The sequence below is a fragment of the Amblyomma americanum genome, chromosome 11, assembly GCF_052857255.1.
Source record: "Amblyomma americanum isolate KBUSLIRL-KWMA chromosome 11, ASM5285725v1, whole genome shotgun sequence".
Classification (NCBI taxonomy): domain Eukaryota; kingdom Metazoa; phylum Arthropoda; class Arachnida; order Ixodida; family Ixodidae; genus Amblyomma; species Amblyomma americanum.
Genome location: NC_135507.1, coordinates 51,668,564 through 51,693,446, shown reverse-complemented (window position 1 = coordinate 51,693,446; position 24,883 = coordinate 51,668,564). Strand labels below are relative to the sequence as shown.

Sequence of the window (24,883 nt, the reverse complement as noted above, 5' to 3'; positions counted from 1 at the left end):
GAGAAGTTACAAGGACGGACGCTTGTCATAAAAAAAGGTCAGTGCGGGCAGTTCATAAAAAAATATTAGTAGTAGTGCGGAAACCTAAGCTGTGCAAGTTTAAGCTGAATTATGTAAGCATTGGATTAGAGTTACGTGGTCTTCAGACTAGCGTTCGAGCGACGCGCCGGCATTCTCCGGCGTTGAGAAAAGAAAAGCCGTGAACAGCTGTGAATAAAAACGCGCTGGTTGCTGGCGTTTGGCAAAAATTGCGATTTTCATTTTGGAATACGTTGCTTAATTTCGTGCCCATTTCGGACGACGAGCTCCTCCGACTGCCACGAGTGAAGGGAATTGCGAGTCAGTTTGGCGTTTCCTGAAATTTAAAAGGTTTTCGTCACTTTTTTGCTATGTGTGATCTTGGTTGTTTCATGGCCGAAAGCTTCGTTGTGCGTTGCCTAAACCCCTGGATCCAGATGCCGTTTGGTGTTGTTGCGTTCGAGTGCTGCGCGCGCTATATCCCCTTCGAACGCTGCATGCCCATGGCTGGTTGTGCCGTTCTGTTCGGAGTTTAACGCGATGGCTTTAAGGAGCTCGTTTCGCAGATAAGTCGGCGTTGTGGGCCAATGCGTTGTTACCCGAAACACGATAATCTCCAAATAAAAATTTCTGAGGGCACTTATATCTGACTGCGCGCAGATAACGCCAATGCATGCAACTTTCCAGAACGCGGGTGTTTTTCCACGACGGCAGTGGCCGTTGTATATTTTTAAAAAATTCTGTTATTTTCTGTTTGTCATTTCAATTTGTTTTTTATTTCTTTCTCGTTACCTATGTTTGTCAATTTCCTTGTATTTCTTATTGTTTTTATTTGTGATTAATTTTTAAGGTTTTCACTTTTTATTCGGTTCTTGTACGCTGACGTCACTAGTTCGATTGACAGCTATAGTGTGACACGTTTCTGCGAACATCCCCGCTGTCGAGTCATGGGCCTGTAAAGGCTTTCGCCATAAAAAATCGCTTAGACACTGGGAATGGAAACAAGGTCTCTCAGATTGCGATGTGAGTAAGCGCAAACGCGTCAAGAAGGCTCGTTGGTTCGAACTGAATAGAAGGTGGACTTAGTGAATGCGTTGTGGTCTCTGACTTCGTGAAGTGTCTTCGCGTACTGATGCGCTCATGAACAATTATGAGTGTGCAAATTTTGAAATGTGACTCCATAAAAATCGCGTTCTGCTTTATAATGCATTTTAATCTACTGTCGTGATCTGTTTGAACGCAGCGCTATGTATGATATAGAGATGAAGTAAATGCGAATAGCTTGCACTGAGGCATGATAGGTGGTATAAGGACCGTGTTCGGTTTGGGTTGATATAGTTCGGCGTTCCAAAGCGATTCAGGCAATGAGAGGCGCCGTAGTAGAGGGCTTCGGTAATTTCGCCGATCTGGAGTTAATAACGTGGACTGACATCGCATATGGGTTGTGGATTTCAATTTAGGGAACCAGCAAACGAAATCACTTGACGTCCACTGGTCCGAACGCTCATCCCGGTGATAACATGACGGTTCCGCCCCTGCGCGCGGCAGCGTGGGTGCAACACATCGCGACCTCTTCGGGCTTTGCAGACGGGCAGGCAGCGGTGGCCGGACCTGCGTGCGTCCTGTTTTGTGCGGGTGCCAACCATTGCGATGTCGTGGTGCTCGCACTGCCCGAGCGCATGTGATGTAGATCGCGCCCGTGTACTCTTGTGTTCAACGAATGCGACGCCAGAGAGGACGCAGACCTCCATTACATCATTTGTCTTTCACTGCAAACTTCCTCCTTTCCCTGACGGCGTGGTTGAGGTGTCCACTGTTATGTGAGGCAGTTACTGCGTCTTTCCTTTCCTCTAAAATCGCAGCGGAGACGCACAACCTGACGGCGTGGTTGAGGTGTCCACTGTTATGTGAGGCAGTTACTGCGTCTTTCCTTTCCTCTAAAATCGCAGCGGAGACGCACAACGGCCAATTCAGGCAGCAGCTTCTTCGCAACATTTTGGCGACCTCTTTCGGCGGCGGATGGGCTTTCTTCAGAGGCCTGCTGGGGACTCCAGGCTATTTGTTTCATGGGCACGGCGTTGCGCCGAACGGGCGAAGGCGTTCCGTGGACACCCTGGCAGCTCTGCAAAACACTGTTGGTCTCCGCTCTTAAAAGCGAAGCTTAAGCGTCCTCCAATTTATTTGTGCCGCCTTGTTAAATTTGTTTGGCCAATGCTTTTATCTTGTATGCTACGTTAACTTAATTTGTCTACCTCGTTAAAACAGACGAGGTCGGTCCTCTGTCGCTGGCGTTCTTTCGCTCGAAGACGGCTCTCCTGCCGAGTTACTCGCTACTCCGTTACGCGGTCACGTGGTCACCGACTGCATGCACCCCGAGCCTTGCTGTTCGTGCAGCTTTGTCGACAGACGCTGCAACGCGCTTGAAACGCATCTTGGACGCTGTACGTAGTTGCGAGCTACCTGCAGCGCTCGTGGATCCCGGGCGTGTTTCATGTGAGGCGAAAAGCAATATCTGCACAGCAACGCCCTCGCGTACTTGAGCTATCGGTGCGCTGTTCAGAGCCACATCTCTTGGTGGAAATGAGGAGGAGCCGTCGAACTAGACACGCGTAAATGCGCAGTCTGCTCCATCCCGTCGTAATTAATTGGCAGGAAGGATATCCACCGAAACGATCAGCCTCGCAGTGCATTTCAGTGATTGCCTGGATATCTATATGTTATGGCTGGTGGAACAAGAATCATTAGTATATATAGAGCGACGGCCGACTGTCAGATCCCTGATGCGTAGCGTTCCAGTAGTACCAAGCCGTTTTGGATCTTAGTGTGTGACTTAGCAGTTGAGGTATACACGTCAGGGAAGGAATTAAACGCCCCAGCCAATGCCTTGGTTGCGTTGTACCTCTACCCAAACTATCCGGAACGCAACGTTGCAGGTAGTGCCTAAATATTATTTTCAATTCAAAATCAGCTAAGGCGCACACGGAAAGCAATATTTCGGTCGGGCCTTATAGCGAAGGACACCAAGGTAGCGCTCTTGCGTCGTGAATCTCACCATTTGAAGCACGATGCCACGTGAGTAAGCTTCGTTGCTGTTGTCTGCACTGTGTACTGTCTCATTGCATCGAACGGAATATCTTGCCTTTTGAGGTGCAAGTTGCTTTGGTTTGGTTTGATTTATGGGGTTTAATGGCCCAAAGCGTCTCCGGCTATTAGGAACGCTGTAGTGGAGGGCTCCGTAAATTTCGACACCTGGGGTTCTTTAACGTGCAATGACATCGCACAGTACACGGGCCTCTAGAGTTTCGCCTCCATGAAAATTCGACCACCGTGGCTGGGATCGAACCCGCGTCATTCGCGTCATTAGCCGAGTGCCATAACCACAGAGACACCTCAGCGGCTGAGGTGCAGGTTGTGTTATCCCTTGAAGGAAAAAAAAAACGCGTGTTCTGAACGTCAGCGCTCGGGTACGGGTGCCATGCAGTTGCCTCCCCATATACGCTCCTTTTGTCCTGCTTGCATTTTAAGAGTGACGATCATGTCTTTGTTCGTCGCCGCAGGGCTTCTGCTGCGCCCAATTGCCGCTATTCGAGTCAACGAGGCGAGCACATAGACCTAAGCCGTCTCACCCTTGACGGGTCTTGTCTTCAACACCACCACAACGAGTGGGCATCGCTGTAGCTCAGCGGCTCGTTGTAGAGCCAGATGGACAAAAACAGCGGCGGTCAAGCACCTCCGCCCCTCGGTCGCGCTCGCGGCCGTTCGCGCGGCAGGGCACGGGCCGTGGTCGTATTGCCCGGAGCACAGGCGGCACCTACGGTGCCTCAATTTCCTGCTGCCATGGCACCACCAGCGGCTTTTCCAAGGACGCCTGGTGTTTTGAGGCCTGCGACGGTGTCCTTGCCGTCGATGCCCGCCGTCGACAGCGTGGCGGGCCTGTCGTTCTCCATCGACAGCATGGCCATCGGCGACGAGGCGCACCTCCACCAGATGGCGGCGATGGCCCCCTCAGCTGTGGTGCCTCAGGTGAGTTATCTCTTGTTTACAGCGACAGCTCTTGAACAGCTGTTGGCTATGTTTTAGGCCTAGGTCTATGGGGTTTAACGTCCCAGACCAACTGAGGCTATGAGCGCAGTGAAGGGCTCTGGAAAGTTTGGCCACCTCGGGTTCTTTAACGTGCACTGACATCGGACAGTACACGGGCCGCTAGAATTTCGCCTCCATGGAAATTCGAGAACGCCGGACTTGATCCAACCCGCGTCTTTCGGGTCAGCAGCCGAGCTCCAAAACCACTGAGCCACCGCGGCGGCACCCTTGGGTATTGCGTCGTATTAGTAGTAATTCGCAACTGAAAAATGGCTGCCACGGAAACCGTCCGAAGAGTTGCTACCGTAGACAGGGGAGGGTGAACGCGGAATGTGCAAAGAATGGAGAGAGCGGAAGAATATGCAATCGGAGGCATTTCAATTTTATAACAACACCTGTTAAAGGCCCGTTACCTGGGATTAGCGTCGTAGTGCTACTCGAGAACTTAAAAGCGTTGCTCTGTAATTATACGCATATGCATGCGCTCTCAAATTCTTTAATTCTATATAATGAAATGAAGATAGCCCCTCAGGTGGCCCTCAATCTGGCATTTCACAGTGGTGACACAGAAGACAACTTGCCGAAGTTCGCCCGTATACATTAAACGTCTTAGCGCATTAATCTAATGACGAGAAGCTGCTTCAATGCGAAACGGAGCTTTTCTACGCTAAGATGGTGCCGTGGAGCGCAGGCGTCGACGTTGCCGTCAGTTTTCGCGGGCAAAATGAGGAGACTTCGATACTGTTCATAGTATCACCAAATTACCTGCGGTCCCAGCATGGCCAGAAATCTACCTACCTGTGACCGTGCAGGGGGTACGCAGGGCCTCACTGAGGTAGCCGTATAGGTCCGCCGGGATTGTGCGCTTTTGAAGGCAACGGATAGCATATCCATGTTTCCCGTGTATATTGTGTATACTGATGCGGGGGTAACTGAGTGAAGGAGCTGATGGTGTGCACAGCTGGGATAGTTTCCAGGGTGGAAGCATTAGGAGATTGACCGTATGGCCTGGAGGTGTATGTTTGAGACGAGAGCGTGTGGGGCTGTACACATCACGTACGTTGAAGCGCCCAGTCCGTGTGAATATGAGACCACCGCGTCATTGTAGGCCACCGTCCGGTTGCGGCACGGAGTTGTGTGATGTGTCGCGTCTACAAGCCGCCTGTCTTCATCTAGCCTTGGTGTCATGCTATGGGGGAGGGGCCAAAGACTAGGTTTGATGAGACGGGGGTATTGATAACGTGAAGAGGGAGATCGATTGGGGAAAGGCTGAAATGATGAAGTAACCAGGGGTCTCTTGGAAGGCGCCGGATAATCATGCAATCTGTCGGTTCCGGTGAACGCCAGGAAGGCAGGTAAGAGGTAGGAAGAGACCGGTGTCATGCAATCTGATGTTGACTGGGGAGGTAGAGAGAAGCTTCGCGTAAATTGTTTAGGCAGAAGCGAGCCGTGTGAGTTGTTGCTGGGTAAGGAAGATCTAATTCACTGATAGCATGAAGATAGCTAAAGTCATAGTTATACATAAAGGAGGCCGGCCTGATTACATAAACAATTGCCGCCCTATATTAGTCTTGCCTGTGTCCTCTAAAATTATAGATCGTCTGCTGAAAATGCGGGAGACGAGACGATTGACGACCTTGAGAATATCCGCGACCATTGATTTCATGCAGGTTATGCCTTCCGTTATGCAGGCGATTTGTTGTTCGCATGATGCCAAACACTCCTTAAAGGCGGCACATTGCTGTTCGAGGCAAGTACTTGATGAAGGGTGGTTGCATGAAGTTAGCTTGTGTGGTACAAGGCCAGGGAGAGGGCCAGGATGGTGCCTGGCTGAGGATAATACCTGGCTGAGCAGGTTTGACTTGGGCAGCCCGCAGTAGAACAAGGTGAGCTTTCCAATCAATGAATGTCGGATTGGATGCTGATACCTCAGCTGCTGTCCGCTTGTTACGTGGCGCAGGTGTCCGGTGTGATCGGGAAGGGGGTTGCGTTGAGGTAATTTGCACTGGAAATCGTTCTAGTCTGGCCCAAGTTGCCGTATGAGGCCGGACGAGTGTCGGTGCTCCTTTCGATCTGTGTCCAGGGGCGGATGGGGCAGGCGATCATTTGGAGGTGTGGTCCGACCAGAGTGCTATGGAGGGGGTTAGGATGAGTTTGTGGGTTTTTGCGCGTCAGAATAGGTGTCACTTGCAAGGATACGGTCCAGCGTTCAACGAAGATGAATTCGATGAAAATAGGCCGTCTGTATACAAACTCGGTCTCTTCGCTGTCGCACAAAGCACCTTGTACTGAAAGGGCGTGGTCCCCTCCGCAGTGGTAACACCACAGGGTGCAGGAATGCGGCTCTTCTTCATGAAGGGTGGCTGCACAAGTGCAGCAGCGCCAGAAAGTTGTTCTGAGCTTTTTAATATGCGATGCCCACACGGATAGAACTTTTCGTGTTTTAGAGCCTTAGTTCGATGTGGTTGGCAGCCATATTGCTCAAACCTATTTGCAACAGTCAAAAAGAGCAGGAGTTTTTACATCAGCGCGTATCTGATGTAACGGTTGTACGGGTTGTTGCAGTATTCAAGATCATCTCTTTGATCAACTCAAGAGGAGTATGAGTTAAGGCGTAAGCCTATCCTCGCTCATGAGTGCCGTGGACGCATGTTGTGGACGGAAATTTTTAGCACGCACTCTCAATCATAAGTTGTGTAGTAAATAAATGTAAAAAAAGCTAAGCAACAGTTCACAAGCAAATAACGTATATGCAATGAAATAAAATTAGAACAAAAACAAAAACGGCAAAATAAAAATAAAATTAGAAATTACAAAAATGAAATAGTAAAAGATACAAAAACCACAACGAATAACAAAACAGTGAAAAATAGAGGGAAAGGTGTTTTTGAGTAAAGGAAATGAAGTAACTGTCTCACATACCTCGGCGGACACAGGAATGGGCGTCGTAAGGGAAGTGTGGTAGAGGGAGTGATAGAAGAAACCAAGTAAGAGGTGCCATGTGGTGAGAAGTGTGGTAGAGGGAGTGATAGAAGAAACCAAGTAAGAGGTGCCATGTGGTGATCTCCGGAATACTTTCTACCACGTGGGGATCTTCAACGAGCACCGACATCTCACAGCACACGAACGCCTTTTGCGTTACACTTTCAACGAAACGCGACCGCCCAGGTCGGATCGAACCCGGGAACTTCGGCTCAATAATCGCGCGTCCTTACCTCTCAGCCAACGCGGCGGGTGAAAAATGGAGGGAAAAAACATAGGACAGCAAAGGCTTTCGTAATTGCGCTCTTAAGCAGACTTAGTGCCTTCGTGAAATTTTAAGTATATGCGTAGAGTGAGCTGTGGCGTTGTGTGCAAAGCTCTCTCTCTCCCTCTCTTCATGTCTGCTTGCAGCAGTTACAGTTCGCACCGGCCGTCACACCTGGCGTCAGTGGCGACGGCGACCGCCTAGAGACCCGGCGTCGCCGCGACAAGTCCGCCGTCATCGAGACGCGGCCTGCGCACATCAACAACAAGAAAGGCATTTCGGGCAGCCCCATCAAGGTTGTGGCCAACTACTTCCGGCTCATCTCCATGCCCCAGTGCTGCATACACCAGTACCACGTGGAGTTCACGCCGACGGTTGAGTCTAGTCGCATGCGGCGTGCCCTGCTCGTGGACTACATGGACATGTTCGACAAGTGCCTCGTGTTCGATGGCATGTCTGACTTGAAGTCGCCGAAGCGGCTGAACCAGGACATCACCGAGGTGTTCCCGCAGCGGCGCACCGACGGCATGATCATCTGCGTCCGCTTCAAGTGGGTCCAGGAACTGGCCCCGTTCAACCCGGAGCTGCTTCGCCTCTTCAACACGCAGATGCGCCGCAACCTGGAGCGCCTGGACTTTGTGCAGATCAACCGGTACTTCTTCGACAAGCGAGCCGTGGCGAGCATTCCGCAGCACGCACTCGAGCTGTGGCAGGGGCTTGTCACAGCCATTGGTCAGCACGATGCGGGCGTCCTGTTGGTGACGGACACGCTGCACAAGGTGCTGCGTCGCGACAGCGTCTTTGACCTCATGTCTCAGATCCAGCATGTCCCGAACTACAAGGACGAGTGCGTGAAACGGGTGGCCGGCTGCATTGTCATGACGCCCTACAACAACAAGACCTACAGGGTGGATGACATTGACTGGAACAAAAACCCGGCCTGCACCTTTGAAACCAAGGAGGGGTCCAAGACGTACGCCGACTACTACCGGGTACGTGTTGTTACTAGTGGCATGTTATAGGTTCTGTGCAAAGTGGTGAATTAACTGGTGGTGTCGTCACCATCACATCAGAAACTTCTTCCAATATATTATGCCAGGAGGGTCCATTCTGGAGTGGTACCCGAATTTTTCCAAGTTTGTTTCTCTATCTGGCTCAGCCGCCTCTCACTGAATCACGTTTTCCTTCCATTGATGCCGTCTTTCTGTGACAAACCACTAGCTATCTGGCATACAGCCCATTTTGTTTCTTCAAAAATTTATCCATGTGTTGCAAAGCCCAGTGTATGTGAGAGTGTGTATGCTTAGCAGTATAGCTGCAGGTACAACCGACCCCGTCCGCCTTTGGGCGATGCCATGTGCAGGACCAGTATGAGAGGCACATCCGCGACATGCACCAGCCGCTGCTGGTGGTCCGTCCCAAGGAAAAGGACCTGCGCGCCGGTCGCACGCAGAACATCTACCTGGTGCCGGAGCTATGTGTCCTGACGGGACTCACTGACGAGGTGGGCAGTCGGTTTGAATGTAGTGCTGTTTGACCTTTTCTACAGCGGCCGCTGTTTATAATGGGTCTAACTCCTGTGTTCGCGACTTGGCCGTAGACGTGCGCACAACCGGCGGGGGGGTGTGGGGGTTACGGAGGAGGCAGGGAGGGATCAGGCCATTGATGCGCCGCTCGGCGAGCGTGAATACCTGAATACTTGCAAATACAACGCAGTATGGTGGGAGAGTATGAGGTGCAGCGGCACGACGCAAAAGGGCTGTCCAGTGACGGCGCGGTGCGGAAAGTTGAAAGTGTGCTATGTTGAACAGCGTAACAGTTGCAACGGCGTTCTCTTTTAATGCGCGGCATACCGAAACGTTTGTCAGTTTGTCGTGTGACAAACCTCATGGCACTTCTAATCTGCCAGCCATAGTGCTGGGAACTCTAGACCAACAATGCCTATACGGCTGTTTGACACGTATATGGCTGTTTGTCTCTTTTTTTTTTTGTCAGCGTCAGCTGTTTAAGTGGCAGATGATACAGATGTAGTTTGGTCATAAAGCCCTGCATTCTATCGCGTGATCTACAACAGCGTCAGCCTTAGGAGCTTAATTTAATTCAATTCACTTGTTACCTGCTTGCCACAGTTGACAGGTTGCAGAGTGGAAAGAGGGAAATGCAGCTTTTCGCATAAGTGGAGAGGGGGAGGGCAAGTACGAGAGGAATGGCAGAGAAGGTGGGAAGTGATAGATCGCTAGATCAGATTTCGCTTATTCTTATCACCACGGCTGCAGTCGGATGCACCCTTGTACTGCATCAATAATAGGGTAATTGCATCAAGGGCGGAACACGCGGGCACTGTTAGAACCCCAGGTGATGTAAATTACTTCGGGCCCTCTACACCGGCCTCCCTCATGGCTTGTGTTGCTGTGGGACGTTAAACCCCAAATACCATACTGTACTGTTTTAGTTCGAAAACACTATTATGATGGGTTATCCTGGAACAAGATCTTGCGCTGTTTGTGGCTTTGTGCCATCACTGCCGACGGTGCCGCCGTCGTTTACAAACCTAGCGCCACCGCTTAGCCAATCCTCTCACCCACAACGCGTCGCCAGTGCGCTCCACCGTCCCCGCTCACAGCGCGCGACAGCCATCAGGGTCGGAGTCACGTGAGCAACAGCTCATGCCGTGCCGTGTCTTTTCATGCGGTTGCATTTGAGTAGCTAGGATTTATGCAGTTCTGCTTTCCCACATTTATAGAATTTAGGCCAAAATTCTGTCATTTTTATTCGTGCATGACCACATAAATTCGTTATTTTGTGATATGCCTCGAGGTTGTACTAGCACAGCTGCCAGGGCATTTCAATCGGCTATAAATTTCCCCACTAGATGCTGCCTGATTTCTCTGCTAGGCCTCGGCCGTTTTGGTTGAACAGGCGAAGCCCGTCTTAAGTTTCCTTGATGGCGTTTTGACAGAGGCAACAGTGTCTTTATCGGACAACGCTATTCGGTCATTCCAGCTCCTATAGGTGGCGCGGCGGCAGTGCGACATAGCGGACGAGGCGGTGATGGCGCCGATGCCATAGCCTGCGTTTCTATAGAAGCAAAGCGGCTTCTTGACGTTGTAGCACCTTTGATGTGATTTTTAGAGTCTAGGTAAGCAGCAGTAAATGATTCTTGGTTATTAATAAGATCCTAAGGTTGAGTTTGGCTGCATAACAGGCTGAAATTAAATTTTTATCTCGCTAGTTCGCAAGTGCCACGCGCCAAAACCCCGTCGGCGTTGAAACTTGCGAACTCAGCATGGTGAAGTGCGACAAACACTTTAAAGTGTAATTTTTTGCGCGTTCACTTTCTTCTTCTTTTGGCACTCACCCGAAAGCGCAAATAAACTACTTTAATGACACAGGCAGTCTGACGCTATATTTCACGCCTACACGAGTGCGGCCCTTAACTCGCGTAAATGCGGTATGTGTATTTATTGCGTGCTGAGCTTATAAGTGCACAACTAAAAAAAAAATCAGCAGTTAGTAACACTGGCCATGGTCCACAGCGTACAACACTTACCAATTACAGCGGTGATCAAAATCAACTTTTTAATGTTGGACTGCATCAAACAAGCCAGAAACATCAAAATCCTTGAGCCTACAATTTCGACGCATGATTGACTGCTTGTTTGCGTAAACAGAAATTTTTACCAGTGGTCGACATTTTCTCATGGAGGAATTCTTTTCGGTGGTCCTGAATGTGGGCGGAGCTTTGCTGCAGATTTAATTGTATCCGATTATAGTCCATCTGCAGCGTACGTTGGTCACATATGCGGTAATAGAAGAGGCAATGTAGCTGTTGCTTGAAGCGGCAGCCAGGGGCCATTCGCGCTTTATAATACAGTCGAAATTAGAGCTCAAAATGTGTTTTTGACAAGCGGGGGAAAACGCTGTGATCGAGTGAGCAGACGACAGTTGACAAGAAGCGTTTGCAATTATTCATCCACTTTACGCATTATATCTGAAGAATGAAGGTACAATTGTGAAGTTCTTGCCACTCATATCACTCTTTAGCAATCACGTCGTGGCAAGAAAGCAGTGTTTAATCTAGACCAGAATGGACTGAAGCTTGATGAAAAATCTGTTTGCTGCAAACGTCTGCCTTCGAATATAACCGATATACTCCATATCAGCTAAGTGTTTAAGCTCTGCACTGCTTTCATGCAGCTGTAATAGGCTACGCTGGTAGCATGAAATATACTCCGTATCAGCTAAGTGTTTAAGCTCTGCACTGCTTTCATGCAGCTGTAATAGGCTACGCTGGTAGCATGAACAAAACTCCGGATAGGAATGCATTGATCACACAGTGACGTGCCGTCAACAGAGTATGTCGCTGATTAACAGATGGGCCATTGGGCTGAAACTCGTTTCCAACCTGCAGAATGAACTTAATCACTGCTTTTTGAACTCTTTACGTGTTCGCAGAAACAACATGTTTGCTATTTGGAATGTCTGCAGATCGTAGAATAACACAGTATGCTTTTTTGACGCGTATCTTTGGCTCCAAACCACTGCGATTGCACGCGCCGCGCAGAGCGATCACCAGCTCGCCGCTTCAGTAAGAGGCCGCGTGGCACCGCCCCCGTTGCTGGAACGACGCCTCAAATGGACTGTCTCTAAGCATGCAAAAGGCGACAGTTTCTAGAGTACCTTTCCGATGTGAACTTTTACGAGCACTTCGGAGGCGTTATCTTCGGCGGTGGTAAGCATTCCGAGCTTCGCTCCCTTTCCTCCCACCCCGCGGGCGAAGGAGAGGTGCTTTGTTAGGTCACACAAGTGCTCGCTCTCCGAGCGTGTCAGCTGCTTCAAGCGTGCTACGTTGTATTTGTATCGATGTATTACCCGTGAAGCTTGCTTCCATTGGATGCGCGGCATACTCGTGGGTGTGCTACGAGATATTCCTTCAGCATTTTTCGTGATTAGTACACGGTAACCGAAACGTTCGCGATAAGCCGCTACGCCTTAAGCAGGCAACAAGATATGAGGCTGAATGGAAGCGGAGGTGGGGGATTTCGTGCTGCAACTTCCTAAGCGCAAGTATTGCTCATGCGAGTATGCCCTGAGCTGGCTTAACAAGGTTTTACTGCATTACAAAACTGGTACTGCAAAATGCTTAGGACTTAGTATGTACTAAAATCCTGAATTTAAAATTGAAAGGTTGGAAAGCAGAAATGGGGGTTTGTGCATCTTCTTCATAAGGTTTTTGTTCGAATTGATTTGAAGGCGCTACAAACGTTTTTGGAGCAACGGGCTTGGGGACGGGAAGGCGTCAGCATCTTTTACCATTCCTTGTAGAACCATAAAGCGTGCCCAGTTTAAGCCATGCCCACATGAATGTATGCACTTTGTCGGAACTTGAAGATTGCGGACCCCGCGCTGTGTCGTGATCGCTAAGGGCACATGTGCACCTACAAAGTCTAGTTTGCGCTATTTTTAAAACTGGTTTAGCATATAATGGGTATACGGGCCTTCTGGGACCCGACTGAAAATTTTTTGCGGACTCTGAACCATTGGAGCTATCCAGATAAGTGCCGCTGTCCGCCACCACCGTGGCTGAGTGGTTATGGTGCACGCCTGCTGACCTGAACGACACGGGCTCGATCCCTGCCGCAGCGGTCGCATTTCGATGGAGGCGAGTTTGTGGAGGCCCGCGTACCGTGCATTGTCAGTGCAGGTTAAAGAAGTCCAGGTGGTTAAAATTATCCGAAGACCCTCCACTTTGGCGTCCCTCCATAACCTGAGTTGCTTTGGGACGGCCATAGACCACAAACCACAGTTGCCGTCTAACGGGCCCTTAATTCCCTCGCAGATGCGAGCCAATGTGTCCGTGATGCGGGACCTGGCTCAGCACACCCGCGTGGAGCCTTCTAAACGGGTGCGGAACCTACTCGAGTTCATGGATCGCATCAACAACAACGAGGCTATCCGCAGCGATATGGACAGCTGGGGTCTAAGGTTCGACGACTCGCTCGTCAGAATCGATGCCCGCGTGCTGCCACCCGAGAAGGTGATGCAGGGCAGCAACACGTACCGGTACAGCGCAACCACGGCAGACTTCTCGCGCGAGACGCGCGACCGGCCGCTGCATGTGGCCGTCGCCGTCGAGTCGTGGATCGTCCTCTGCCACCGACGCGAGGAGGCCAATGTGACGGAGTTCACGCGCACCCTGATCTCCGTGTGCCCGCCCATGGGCGTCAAGATCGGGCAACCGCGTCTGGTGCTGCTGGATGACGACCGGCCGAGCGGCTTCGTGGAAGCCCTGCGCCAGCTTGCCAGAGGAGGCAATATTGAGCTGGCTTTGATAGTGCTTCCCAACAACCGCAAGGACCGCTATGACATCATCAAGAAGGAGGCCTGCGTCGACCTCGGCCTCCACACGCAGGTTGGCCGACGCTATTGTTCTTTGTCGCCCAAAGCGGGTAGCGAAATCCAGTAAAAACTCTGGATTGAGTTTTCAAGACTTATCATGAGTCTGTTTTTGTGATGCTGTAAGATTACCATTGTACAGGGGGCCTGCGGCTTCGTCAAGTGGTCTTCATGACAGCTTTTTCTGCCGACCTCCGGCATCCTGTATATTGTATTTGATGCCAACAAGCATTATTATTATCATTATTATAGAGCGCCGAGCCCAGCTTCTTTGAAACACAATTAGAATCAGTTGAAATGAGTGTTCCCTTTGCCATTTGTGTGCAAAATACGGAGATGGTGTGCTGTGCTGTGGTGTGGTGTGCTTTTCAGGACTCAAATAGTTTAGAATTACCTAATTTCAATTGTTCTTCGGTTGGTTTCATTTGTATAAATGGAGGCTCCAATTAGTCATAACTGGCGAGAACGCTGTGCGCAAAGAGAATAATCCCTTCATTTGACATGCTGAGCACCGAGCAATTCTCTGGCCAGGAGCATGACTGTCTAGTTGGTCGTGCTGTAATCTATATTACTGTGAAGATTAGCTGTTTCCTCTTTTCCCTGCGCTGTAAACACTTACGCCAAGAGCGATGTGAGGGCTGTCTAGGTGTGAAAGTTGGTCGATGTGTATGTAAGTGTTAACGTAGCAAGGAGCTGTAGGGTAAGATGAGGCAAGTAGACTGGTACAGATGGGGCAAGTAGACTGAAGAAAGCAAAGCCATGGCTAATGCAGTACAGTGCATAATGGTGACGATGGCCCTCATTGTTTTTGCTACACTTTCCAGGTGATCCTCGCGCGCACCGTCGGCAACCGCAAGAACATCCGCTCGGTGGCCACCAAGGTAGCGGTGCAGCTGAACTGCAAGCTGGGCGGTGAGGCCTGGTGCCTGGAGATCCCTCTGGTCAGCACCATGGTGATCGGCTACGACACCTACCGCGACTCGAGCTTACCCCATCGCTCGGCGGGCGCCTTCGTGGCCAGCATAAACAAGAGCCTGACACGATGGTACTCGCGCGTCTCCTTCCACGACACCCACGAGGGGCTGGGCCACTCGCTTGCCTCGCTGCTGCTTGATGCGCTGCGCAAGTACTCGCAGTGCAATGACGGCGCTTCACCCGACCGCATCATCTTCTTCCGCGACGGGGTGTCCGACGGACAGATCCCCCAGGTGAGCATTTCTGATGGTACTCTGTTTACCTGCAGTTTTAACGCGACAGCGTCAGAGGCGTTGTTACCCAGAACACCAGGCATTGGCCTTGTGAGCGAAAAATTTCTCCGCCAACGCTGCCCCAGTGTATGACTTCAGAGTGTTAGCTACGGGAGCTCCGTATTACATCGGTGTGCTCAGCAAACGTGAACAAGAGTAGATATGAATGTTTGCGAATGTTTCCTTTCCGGAAACATCCCTTCTAAGACACAAGCAGCGCCATCTACCTCATTGATTTTGCACTACTTTTGCAATTTACAGCCAGCTTCGCTATATCCGGTATATTTCTTTGTTATGTCAGATAATTAATGTTTTAAACGTGTGCAACACAACAGGGCGAATCGTGTGACACCAACCGGAACCACTCCGACAGGCGGTTCGGCCGCAATGGCCGCCTGAACATCCTTGGAATGTACGGTTTGGGATGGGAAGGTCATCGGTGCAAATCTCGCACATGTTTTGGGCTTCATCTCAATTAGCAGTTTTATCCTCCAGAACACGTCGTCATTTGGCACCACTTTGAACATTCTCCATCAAGCTGGTGTCCCCTAGAATTTATACAAATGATGCCGCTATACTAGCACATATATAACGAGTCGAAAGTATGGGTATCTACCTATTCAGGCGCTGTGCAACCACTTTTGCTGTAATGTAGCGAGGTCACGTGGTAATTTGACCTTCATTGCATACGGACGCGTCCTTGACAAACGTAAATAAAGTCACGAGCATGACTATGGCAGGTGGTGCCCACAGAGCAACCCAGGAGGCAAGTGGGCCATCTAGGTCACGTGGCCTTGCGGCGGCGTTGCAACCTGCCTAGCGGATAGGTAGCAAGCTCCCCACCATCGCAGATGGCAGTTAACGATTGGTCGCTCAAAAAGAGAAACCTGGGGCGCAGAAGGGCACAGGCATGTTTCTCATCGCTTAACCGCTGCACCCCCGCGCCAGGAGGGGCATGAGGAGTCCCATGGTTCTATGAATGTAGAGAATGACCTTCTGCATATATGGGAATCAACCTTTTATGCTTCCGCATCATATCGTTAAAGCGGAGCTTAAATACTCTCTCCAAAATGTGTACTGTGACCATTGAACTGTATTGTTATTTATTGGCTTTACAAATGCTGATTCTTTCCAATTTTTGCCCATCCTTCCTGGACCATTTGAGATCTGCAGTATCATGTAAATAAAGTCAAATTATGTAGGCGCATGTGGAGTGTAATGAAGGTTCGTAGTGCAGGCATTTTGCGCTGTGACTGTAGTGGTGGCAAACATCTGAGATTTCCAGAGCCCTTCAGTACGGCGTCCCTCATAGCCCAACTCGCATTGTTACGTTAAACCCATATAATCCATGAACCATAAACATCCAAATACAAGCGAATCAGGTTTACAGGGAAGCTGCTTAGCTAAATTGTAATCGCTTGCTACATAACTATTGTGGTTATTCGGATAGTCTCAATGAGAGATACGTAGCTGGCCGATGCTAATGCCATCCCCTCCAAACATTTCAATAGTTTCTCTCGACTTTCAGGAAAAATACATCGAGAGTCTATTACTGTCAGCAGGATTTCTTGGCAGGGTATGTCAGTTATTAAGTGTTTCCAACATTTACTGGTCGAGAAGCACACCCACCTTCTCTTTGCGGCTCTTAGAAAATCGAATTTCGAAGGCGTGACTATGGCCTGGCATATGGCACCGTATGGCCTCGAAAACTAGGTGGCTTGGACGGTGCAGGCATCCCATCATCTTCTCTCCCGCCTGGGCCAGCCATTGAAGGTCGCAGAAAGAATTTGTCTAACCATCTTTCTAGATAATAACATGATTGACCTGTTTTGTGGCGTTCGTCACCACTGGTAATAAATACATGGGCGCGAGGATTCATTGCATCTCGGCAAGCATTTCGCGGGTTGGTAAAACGTCCTGGCGAGACAGACTTCGTCATTTTGGCCCTGTCAAACTGCACGTTATTGATAAATGTTTGCTGTAGCGTGTTTCGTAGCTGGGAAGAAAAAACATTTTAGAGCGATCAGTTGGATTAATGCAGAGGAAATATAACGGCATTCTTCTTTGCCTCACCAGTCTATTTCAGTTTTCATTTTATTGTAATTATATTTCTATTCCAATTCCGAGTCCATTGTCTTCCACTACCCAGTCTACTCCAGTTGTTTTCTATGCAAAATCTGAGATTGCGGCAAGTCCTCATACCACTACCGGCGCAGTGCGGGAGTGGTTATGCGATATCCCTTACAAAAATGGTCTATAGATAGTCTATAAACTTGTTATAGAGACTACTGTTTCCTAAAGATGTATATTTTTGTCTATTCATAGTCTATAGACTGTCTACAGAAAAAAGTCAACTAAAATTGTATGGCCATAAACATATATAATGTGTATAGACTGTCTATAGGATTATTATTGCCTACAGACGTTTCTGTAGCATTTGTCCACAAAGAGTCTACAGACATTATAGACAGAAGTCTATGAACAGGCTATAGCATTTGTCCATAAACAGCCTATAGACATTATAGACATTAGTCTATGGCCAGTCTATTGACTATATAAAGGAAATTTTTGTAAGGAATACCTCTGCACAGGAAGGTGGCCGTTTCGAACAAAGCCACCGGTGGGCCTTTGAGAACCATTTTGTTCTTCCAGAGCTGAGCGAGAAGGAATGGATCCAGGAAGCTTCAATTTCGCACGCATCGTTCTTTGGGAGGCTATATATTCTGAGCGGGGGTCTGCTCCTCATCCATCGACCCACGTCTTGCTCCTCTCCCCTGCAGGAGGACAGTTGACAGGTGGAGGGTGGAGAGAGGGAAGTCCCTTTCAGGTGGATGCTTCACGTAGACACTGCTGGCGAGTTTTTCGCCTTCATGGTCCACTTAATGCTATCACATTAAATGAATTGGAGAGGACACTAAAGCTTCGCTTTAACGGTGTAACACGATAGCTGAGGGAGTTAGGCTTTCCATTCTAATTAGTCCATTCATTAACACTTCATCGCCTAACCCACACCAATGAATCGTCTATCACTAGAACCGCAAATTAGCATGAGAGGATTTTTTACGCAGCCCAGATTATAAAACGCCGGTTCGAATTCCTGCCACGAGCTAGGCTAACTTTATGCTGCGTGAAACGCTGAATCATAAGAGACAATCCGGAATGTTCTGCGGAAAATGCTTGGCATGGTAAGATTTGTTTTACGCAGCCCCCATTATTTCCGACACGAGGGGCTGAATGTGACGACGGCTATTCAACCGAACGGCATATATACTCAATTGCCTAAAAACTTTTGGCACTGAGCGTATCAAAGCTGCATGAAAGCTGCGCGAGATATGGTGTAGTAAAGGGCACGGGGATAATTTAGACCACCGGTGGCTAATTAATATTTACAAGCTGTTCTTTGACTTGCATTTACATTGCAGACTACGCGGGTATTTTTACATTTCGTGTCTGCTGGAGATGATGCGGCCTCCGTGTTGGAAGTGTGATCCGGCAGGAAACTGCAGCAGTGGACCACGCTTAACTTTTTGCCAAGGCGTTGTAGTGATTACAGAAAGCTTTTATTCCACAGTAAACTTAAATTTTCTTCCAAGAACGGTAACTTTTTGTAGCAAGGCAGGCTGAATTTCGGACTAGTAGAATAGGATTAGGAATCAAGAGGCTGGAGCTCTGAGCATCTGCCATGTACGTACGCACTGATTTGATTCGCGGGAGTTCAGGATAGCATGACAAAAAATGTGCGGATATTGGAAACTTTGCAGATGGCACCTGCGTGGGCGGTCGATTTTCCATGAGGATGTCATCATGGCTAGAAAGTATGTGACAGGCATGCACGCCTTGCTCGGGACCAGGCTCGCGGCAATGCAGTGCGGTAATCGAAAGGTTTAGCATATTGTTTTTTTGGTGGTTTTCACATGAGATGACGGGGGCTGTATGATGATGTGCAACATGTAAATTCGATGTTGGAAGCCCGAGCAAGTGGCGATAATCAGATTAGACTTGCGCACATGCTTCCATCACGTTCCATCAATGTACACCAAAACTGCTGCCACTGGGGCTTGGGTGAAAGCTCCTGGTGCAGTCCCATTACCATACGCCACTACCTGGAGCCCTAGGTAGCGCGTGCACAGTTGGCCCCGGATCGGCTTTATTTTATTAATACGAAGCATTGCATGGCATTTTATGCGGTTTCGTGTCATTAGGAGCTTGTCATCACGATAACGTTCGAACGAATTGAGTTATAAGGAAAACAATGTTTGCATTAGATTCAGCATCAAAAAATCTCGCAGGAGGAATCATAAGGTGCTAGTTGGGTAGTAATTAATCAGAGCCAAAAATGTCCCAAAAGTGGGCGGGGCCAAACACAAATGGCGCACAAATTTAAAACACAGGAAATGGGTGGAGCTAAACCTTGGCGCCAAATCTGAAAAACCGGAAGTGCAGACGGAGCGAACAGTGGCACCAAATTTAAAACCGAAGCATGGCGCCAACTTTTTTAACTCGAAATGGGCAATGATGGCACTTTATTTAGGCAAAGAGGGGCAAGGAGGCGTCAATGCTTTCGCATTCCTCCAGTGCGGGGGTCGCAGTGATCTCATAGGATTTTTTTATTTAACTGTTATAAATTGGTTTTGCAATTCTCCGTTTTCAGTCCTGTACATTTAACCTTATGCCACCTTCCTGCTTTTGAGCCACCAATCGTCCAATGACTTTTTGGTAACTTCCAATGGCCTCTGCTGTCAGCAGAAGTGCACTGGCAAGTGGTGCTGGTGGCGGCAGCGGGCGCGACTGAAGCATGTCTCGTGTGTTCCCGGCGCAGGTGAAGGAGTTTGAGATCAATCAGATAGTGGCCTCGCTGCAAGCGCTCTTCCCGGGCGTGCAGCACAAGCTGGCCTTCGTGGTGGTCACCAAGCGCATCTCCACGCGTTTCTTCCTGCCGAGCCGTGAGCGCGTGACCAACCCGCCGCCGGGCACCGTGGTCGACAGCGATGTGACGCGCCCCGAGCGCTACGACTTCTTCCTGGTGTCCCAGAGCGTGCGCCAGGGCACCGTGGCCCCGACCCTCTACAACGTCATCTACGACACGACGGGCCTCAAGCCAGACCACATGCAGCGCCTGGCCTACAAGCTGACCCACCTCTACTTCAACTGGCCGGGCACCGTCCGCGTGCCGGCCCCGTGCCAGTACGCCCACAAGCTGGCCTTCCTTGCCGGCCAGTCACTGCACACGGAGCACAACCCGTGCCTCTCCTCAACCCTCTTTTACCTTTAAACTCTGGCGTTCGGGGTTTGCCGACGGAAAGAGGCTAAGCAGGTGAATGTGATTGACCACCGCATGTTCCCATGGCAGTTCATGAACGAAGCGTCGGCGTCTAATAGACGCAGGGAGGGGTTAAGCCTTACCATGGCTCTGTAGTAAGGTTTGCTTTTTCAGGTGAGAACACTGGCGATGTGAAGGGCATGTCTGATGATTGTTTGTGGAAAGGTTCATGCCTGAGGCCTTCGCTGCAGGAGCTGCTGCGTGGCAGTAAGTCATTGATTCAAAGTTTATCTGTACTAGATGGCACATTTTTTTCCACTTTACCTTAGGAGAGCAATGAATTCGATGTGTCTTGTGCAATTTGATTCTTGATGGGTGCTTGACGCTTGACTTTTTTCGCGTTTTCTTGATATCTTTTTGTTTGTGCCCATGGGCAGTTTTTGTAAAATGAACGGATACTGGTTCAAGAATTGCGGGTGTCATTATTCCGTGATTTTGTTGAACTAAATAACATGTACTGCCCATGAATACGGCCATCAAGTTTTCAGAGCAGGCATTTTTGTATTGTTATTGGAGAATTTCTGGTTGTTCGAGAGCATTAATCTGTTTATGAATTTGTTCAATAAGTTAATGGTATTCCTTATCAAGTTATCTATTTTTTCAAATGTCACAAGTGATTGCCAGATTGTTATAGCGAATTTTTTCAGACTTTAACTAGGAGAGTGGGTGAATGAATGATTTGATTTATGATGTACATATTTTTCATTATAATTGAAAAATGCAAGCAGATATCTTAATTTTTTCATTAGCCATGTAGGCATGTCGTCATCAGACGTGTAGTCATGGTATGTTTTCTGTATCGTATTTCAGTGAAGTATGTTGACTTGGTTTTCTTTATGTAGGCAGTGAAGCATATATCTTGATTCTGCCACTTGTGGCCAGTGACTCATTTTCTTCGCATGATTATATTGAATGAATTGTAATGAGTTAGCATGACACATACGTGTTGTTGCAGTAAACAATATAAACAGGTTAGGAATGCCTGGATGTAATACAGGTAGAGCGGTGTTGTCTAGCCTGTTGCAGCCAAGAATGTATTGAACCGATTGGTGTTCTTCCAATTGGTTCACTGAAACAATTAGTGTTGCGCATTTTGTGTGGATGCTAACACGATTTTCTCATGCGTGGGGCTAGAGAAGCACTCATGATGATTTTTTATTTTTGTTTTCTCTGCCTGAAAATGATTTTTAAGCATCTCATGTGTTTATTGATGTGCAATTATGTTTCATCTTGATTTATTCGTAACAATTTCAAAAAATGGGTTCTTGTGATGCGGCAGTTAGTCAGTGCAGCATCTCACTCCTGTACTTTTCTCTAAAAATATTCGACTTTTTTCAAGATTCATCTTGGAACCTCTGTGAGGTGTTATGGTGACTGAAAGCCCTCTGTTTTTTTTTTCTCTGGAAATGAGCAAGGCACTGTTCCTAAATTAGAATTGCTTCATTTTTTCCATTTAAACACTTTTGTTTCTACCAATGCCTTACTTTCTAATTTCTTGCCTTTCTTTTTTCCTTCATTGTGTGCTTTTTTTTGTCAGTAGTTGGTTTGCTTTCCAAAGTTGTCGTAGGAACTTTTTGTTTGTTTTTACATGTTGGTTTGCTTTGAATTTGTACTGAAACTTTTTGTGCGTAAATGTTGTCATATGGTTTGCTTTCAAAAGTTGTTGAAGCAATTTTTTTGGTCAGTTGTCTTTACATCTTGGTTTGCTTTAAATTTGTATTGGAACTTTTTTTTGTAAATGTTGTTACAAAAACTTCACTGAGAATTTGGTCGGAATAGTTGTGCCGTTACCATTTGGTAAATAAAGCCCCCTGAAGCCTGCGAGGTTCCTTCATGAGAAGTTGATGACAAACCCCATTCCTCTGCTTGCTGCTTTGCTGGGTCTCATAGTTGAAGGGACCATTTGGAACACTCATGCGCTCAAGAGGGGTGAACTTCTTGTGTGAGAGTAAATAGGCAGAGGGCAGGGGAAGCTAGGTCTTCAAAACAGAAGAATGGTGCTACACCAAGCAGTGTAAGGATCTGAAATTGAACTTTTTTCCATGTAGCATCTGGGCATGGAATTATTATCCGGCATAGATGTATGTTGTCTTTAGATATTTTGATTTGAATTGCGACTGCAGCCATTTTTATGAATAACAGTGCTACTGGTCTGGCTAGGATAGTTGCGTAATGTCAGCATGGTATGCTCAGGAAAGGCCCCGAATGCTTCCAGGTTTCTACATGTCGAATATAATGACATTTCCCCGATCTCTTAGCTTAATGTCTTAGTTTACGAGATGGGTTTCAACGCTCATGCTTCAAAAGGGCTAAGTATGTCAGGAGGAGCAGGCAGATGGCAATGGAAGCTCTGCTATGCAACATAGGGATCTTAAAATTCTTGGCTTAGGGGCCTTTTCTGAGCATAAAGTATTAAAATTAGAAGCTAAGCAATGAACCTCAGTCGCATGCTCGCATGCATTGTATGCGAACTAAAATTGTCAAAGTATAAGGGACTTAGAAATGCTAATTGATTTGGAAAGAAGGGTGTTAACTGGAATTGGGATATGCCAAAAGTGTAGTTATGATTTATGCAAGGTGTGCACTATTTCATTGAAGGATGTATAGCGTAATTTTTCATATTCTTTCCGATGTTTCAACAAGCTTGGCAGTTACCGAGTTTGTGTTATATTGGGTGCAGCGTGTAGCTTTGGAGGTCAGGTGTGTAGCTTCCACTTTTTCATGTGTCAAGCATTGAAGGGTGTATAAATGGTATCAAAAGAAGTTGGGCTTCATATCAGTGAAGTTCTTCTTGCATGGTGCTTTTTCTTTTTTGGGATATCATACATATGTAGCAGTTACCTAGCTTGAATTTACTTATGTGCACTTCTGGTGATTTGGACAAACAGTTTCTTTTGGATGTAATTTGCAGTGTGTTCAATAAAATTCATACCAAGTTTCCCGCTTGAACACTTGCGCTTCATTGGCGTAGCATTGACATGGGACAAGTACTCTGGCTTCCTGGCTGCTGTCTATGCAAACATTACTTGGCTGGGTTCTTCGCTTCGTGTTGTGTAGTGTTACGGTATTGCATGATACTTGTAGCTCTGGTGCTTTATGAGATAGGAAAGTGAAGTGTTCAAAAGCTGCATAAAACTTAACCACACTGAAGTTTTCATTTGTGGGTACCAAAATTTGGAACACCAAGAAAGATGCATGACCGCTTGTGTTAGCTGCCCTGCGTATTTTTCATGCCGGGTCGGTATTCTAGGTCAAATCTCTCATTCTAGATGGAGGCGAAACGCAAAAGACTCCCATGCGTTAAAGATCACCAGGTGGTCGATATTAGTCAGGAGACCTTCGCTATGGCACCTCTATCTTCTGTCCCTTCCTCCTTTATCCCTTCCCTTACGGTGGGGTTCGGGTGCCCATGTGATAGGCGAGACAATTACTGCGTCATTTCCTTTCCTCAAAAACAAATTTTCATTTTCGATACCTAATCCAACTTCACATCGAGCGATTGTCAATGCCGCACAGTGTATATGAGCCGTTTTGCGAATTGGTTTCGCGTCGCTGTCGTCGCAGACCGACTGCGACTGGCTTTCAAGAATTTTGGCGCATTACCACACAGTCGGTGCGATCATTCTGAATACCCCAGTCAGTTTGGGTGCCTTGAGGCACCCTACGGCCAGCTTGGTTCCGACGGTGTGCCGCCTGGCAGGAAATGAAGCAGTGGAAGCCGGATTTTTGTGAAATAAAAGTGCGTGATAGCTGAATTTAAACAATCCTGCAAATTTAGACAACAAATTACTGGTAGTTTGGTGGTTTAGTATTGCTAAGTACGAAACATTGTGGGAAAGCATGGGTCTTTGCAGGTAGGCCCCACCGTCACTTACCTGAAAGCACAATCGAGGTGTCCACAGATCTATGGAACCAGTTATGCGCATCTTGAGCTTTTTCACCATCGTGCCAATTTGCCATTTATAAAATGCCGCGTTTATGCAGCAATGTCGACGCCAACGCGCATGCTCTATGTGCCGTGTTACTGCTACAACACTGTCCACGCCAATGCATGCCGCACACATCTGTCACTACCGCAATATTAGGTTGACAATAGTATTGACGAATAATATGATGTGCAATGCTCAGCGCGAGTGTGTGCTGCAACGCTCTCTCTGCGCGTGCGTGTGCATGTGAATGGCAGTAGCGTGCGTTTACAAAAAATGCACCCAAAATGTTCACAAATGAAACTGATCTATACTATTTCCATAGCATACACACAGCATTTAGCATACATGATGCATATCACAAAAAAGATCTCACACAAAGCAAAACAACAAAAGAGTAATAACATCAATATGTGCAATTAAATATTGAATATCGCTAACAAAACAAAAATAGCAGTATAAATCATATATTAGCAAAATAGGAATGCAGCTGCTTGACACTGTGTTCGTGAATAGAATAGTATTTGTTGAGCGCAACAGGAAGTTATGGGTCAAGGATTGATGTTTATAGAAAGTGGAAAAAAGCGCCGGATCGCCCATTTGTCTGTGTTTCTTGTGTCTATGTTTGAATTTGTAATGCGCTGTT

General features: G+C 48.0%; 1 protein-coding gene across 1 annotated transcript in view; it reads left to right on the top strand.

Moving 5' to 3' along the window:
* LOC144111292 (piwi-like protein 1) overlaps window positions 1-23,248 on the top strand; it is a 59,300-nt gene extending 36,052 nt beyond the window's left edge. Inside the window, exons 5-10 of the mRNA XM_077644538.1 lie at window positions 3,576-4,041; window positions 7,495-8,340; window positions 8,712-8,852; window positions 13,188-13,760; window positions 14,569-14,952; window positions 19,811-23,248. Of these exons, the coding sequence (XP_077500664.1) occupies window positions 3,721-4,041; window positions 7,495-8,340; window positions 8,712-8,852; window positions 13,188-13,760; window positions 14,569-14,952; window positions 19,811-20,263 (2,718 nt within the window). The 5' untranslated portion in view covers window positions 3,576-3,720 and the 3' untranslated portion in view covers window positions 20,264-23,248. The remainder of the gene's footprint in view (window positions 1-3,575; window positions 4,042-7,494; window positions 8,341-8,711; window positions 8,853-13,187; window positions 13,761-14,568; window positions 14,953-19,810) is intronic.
* Window positions 23,249-24,883: the final 1,635 nt, after the last annotated feature.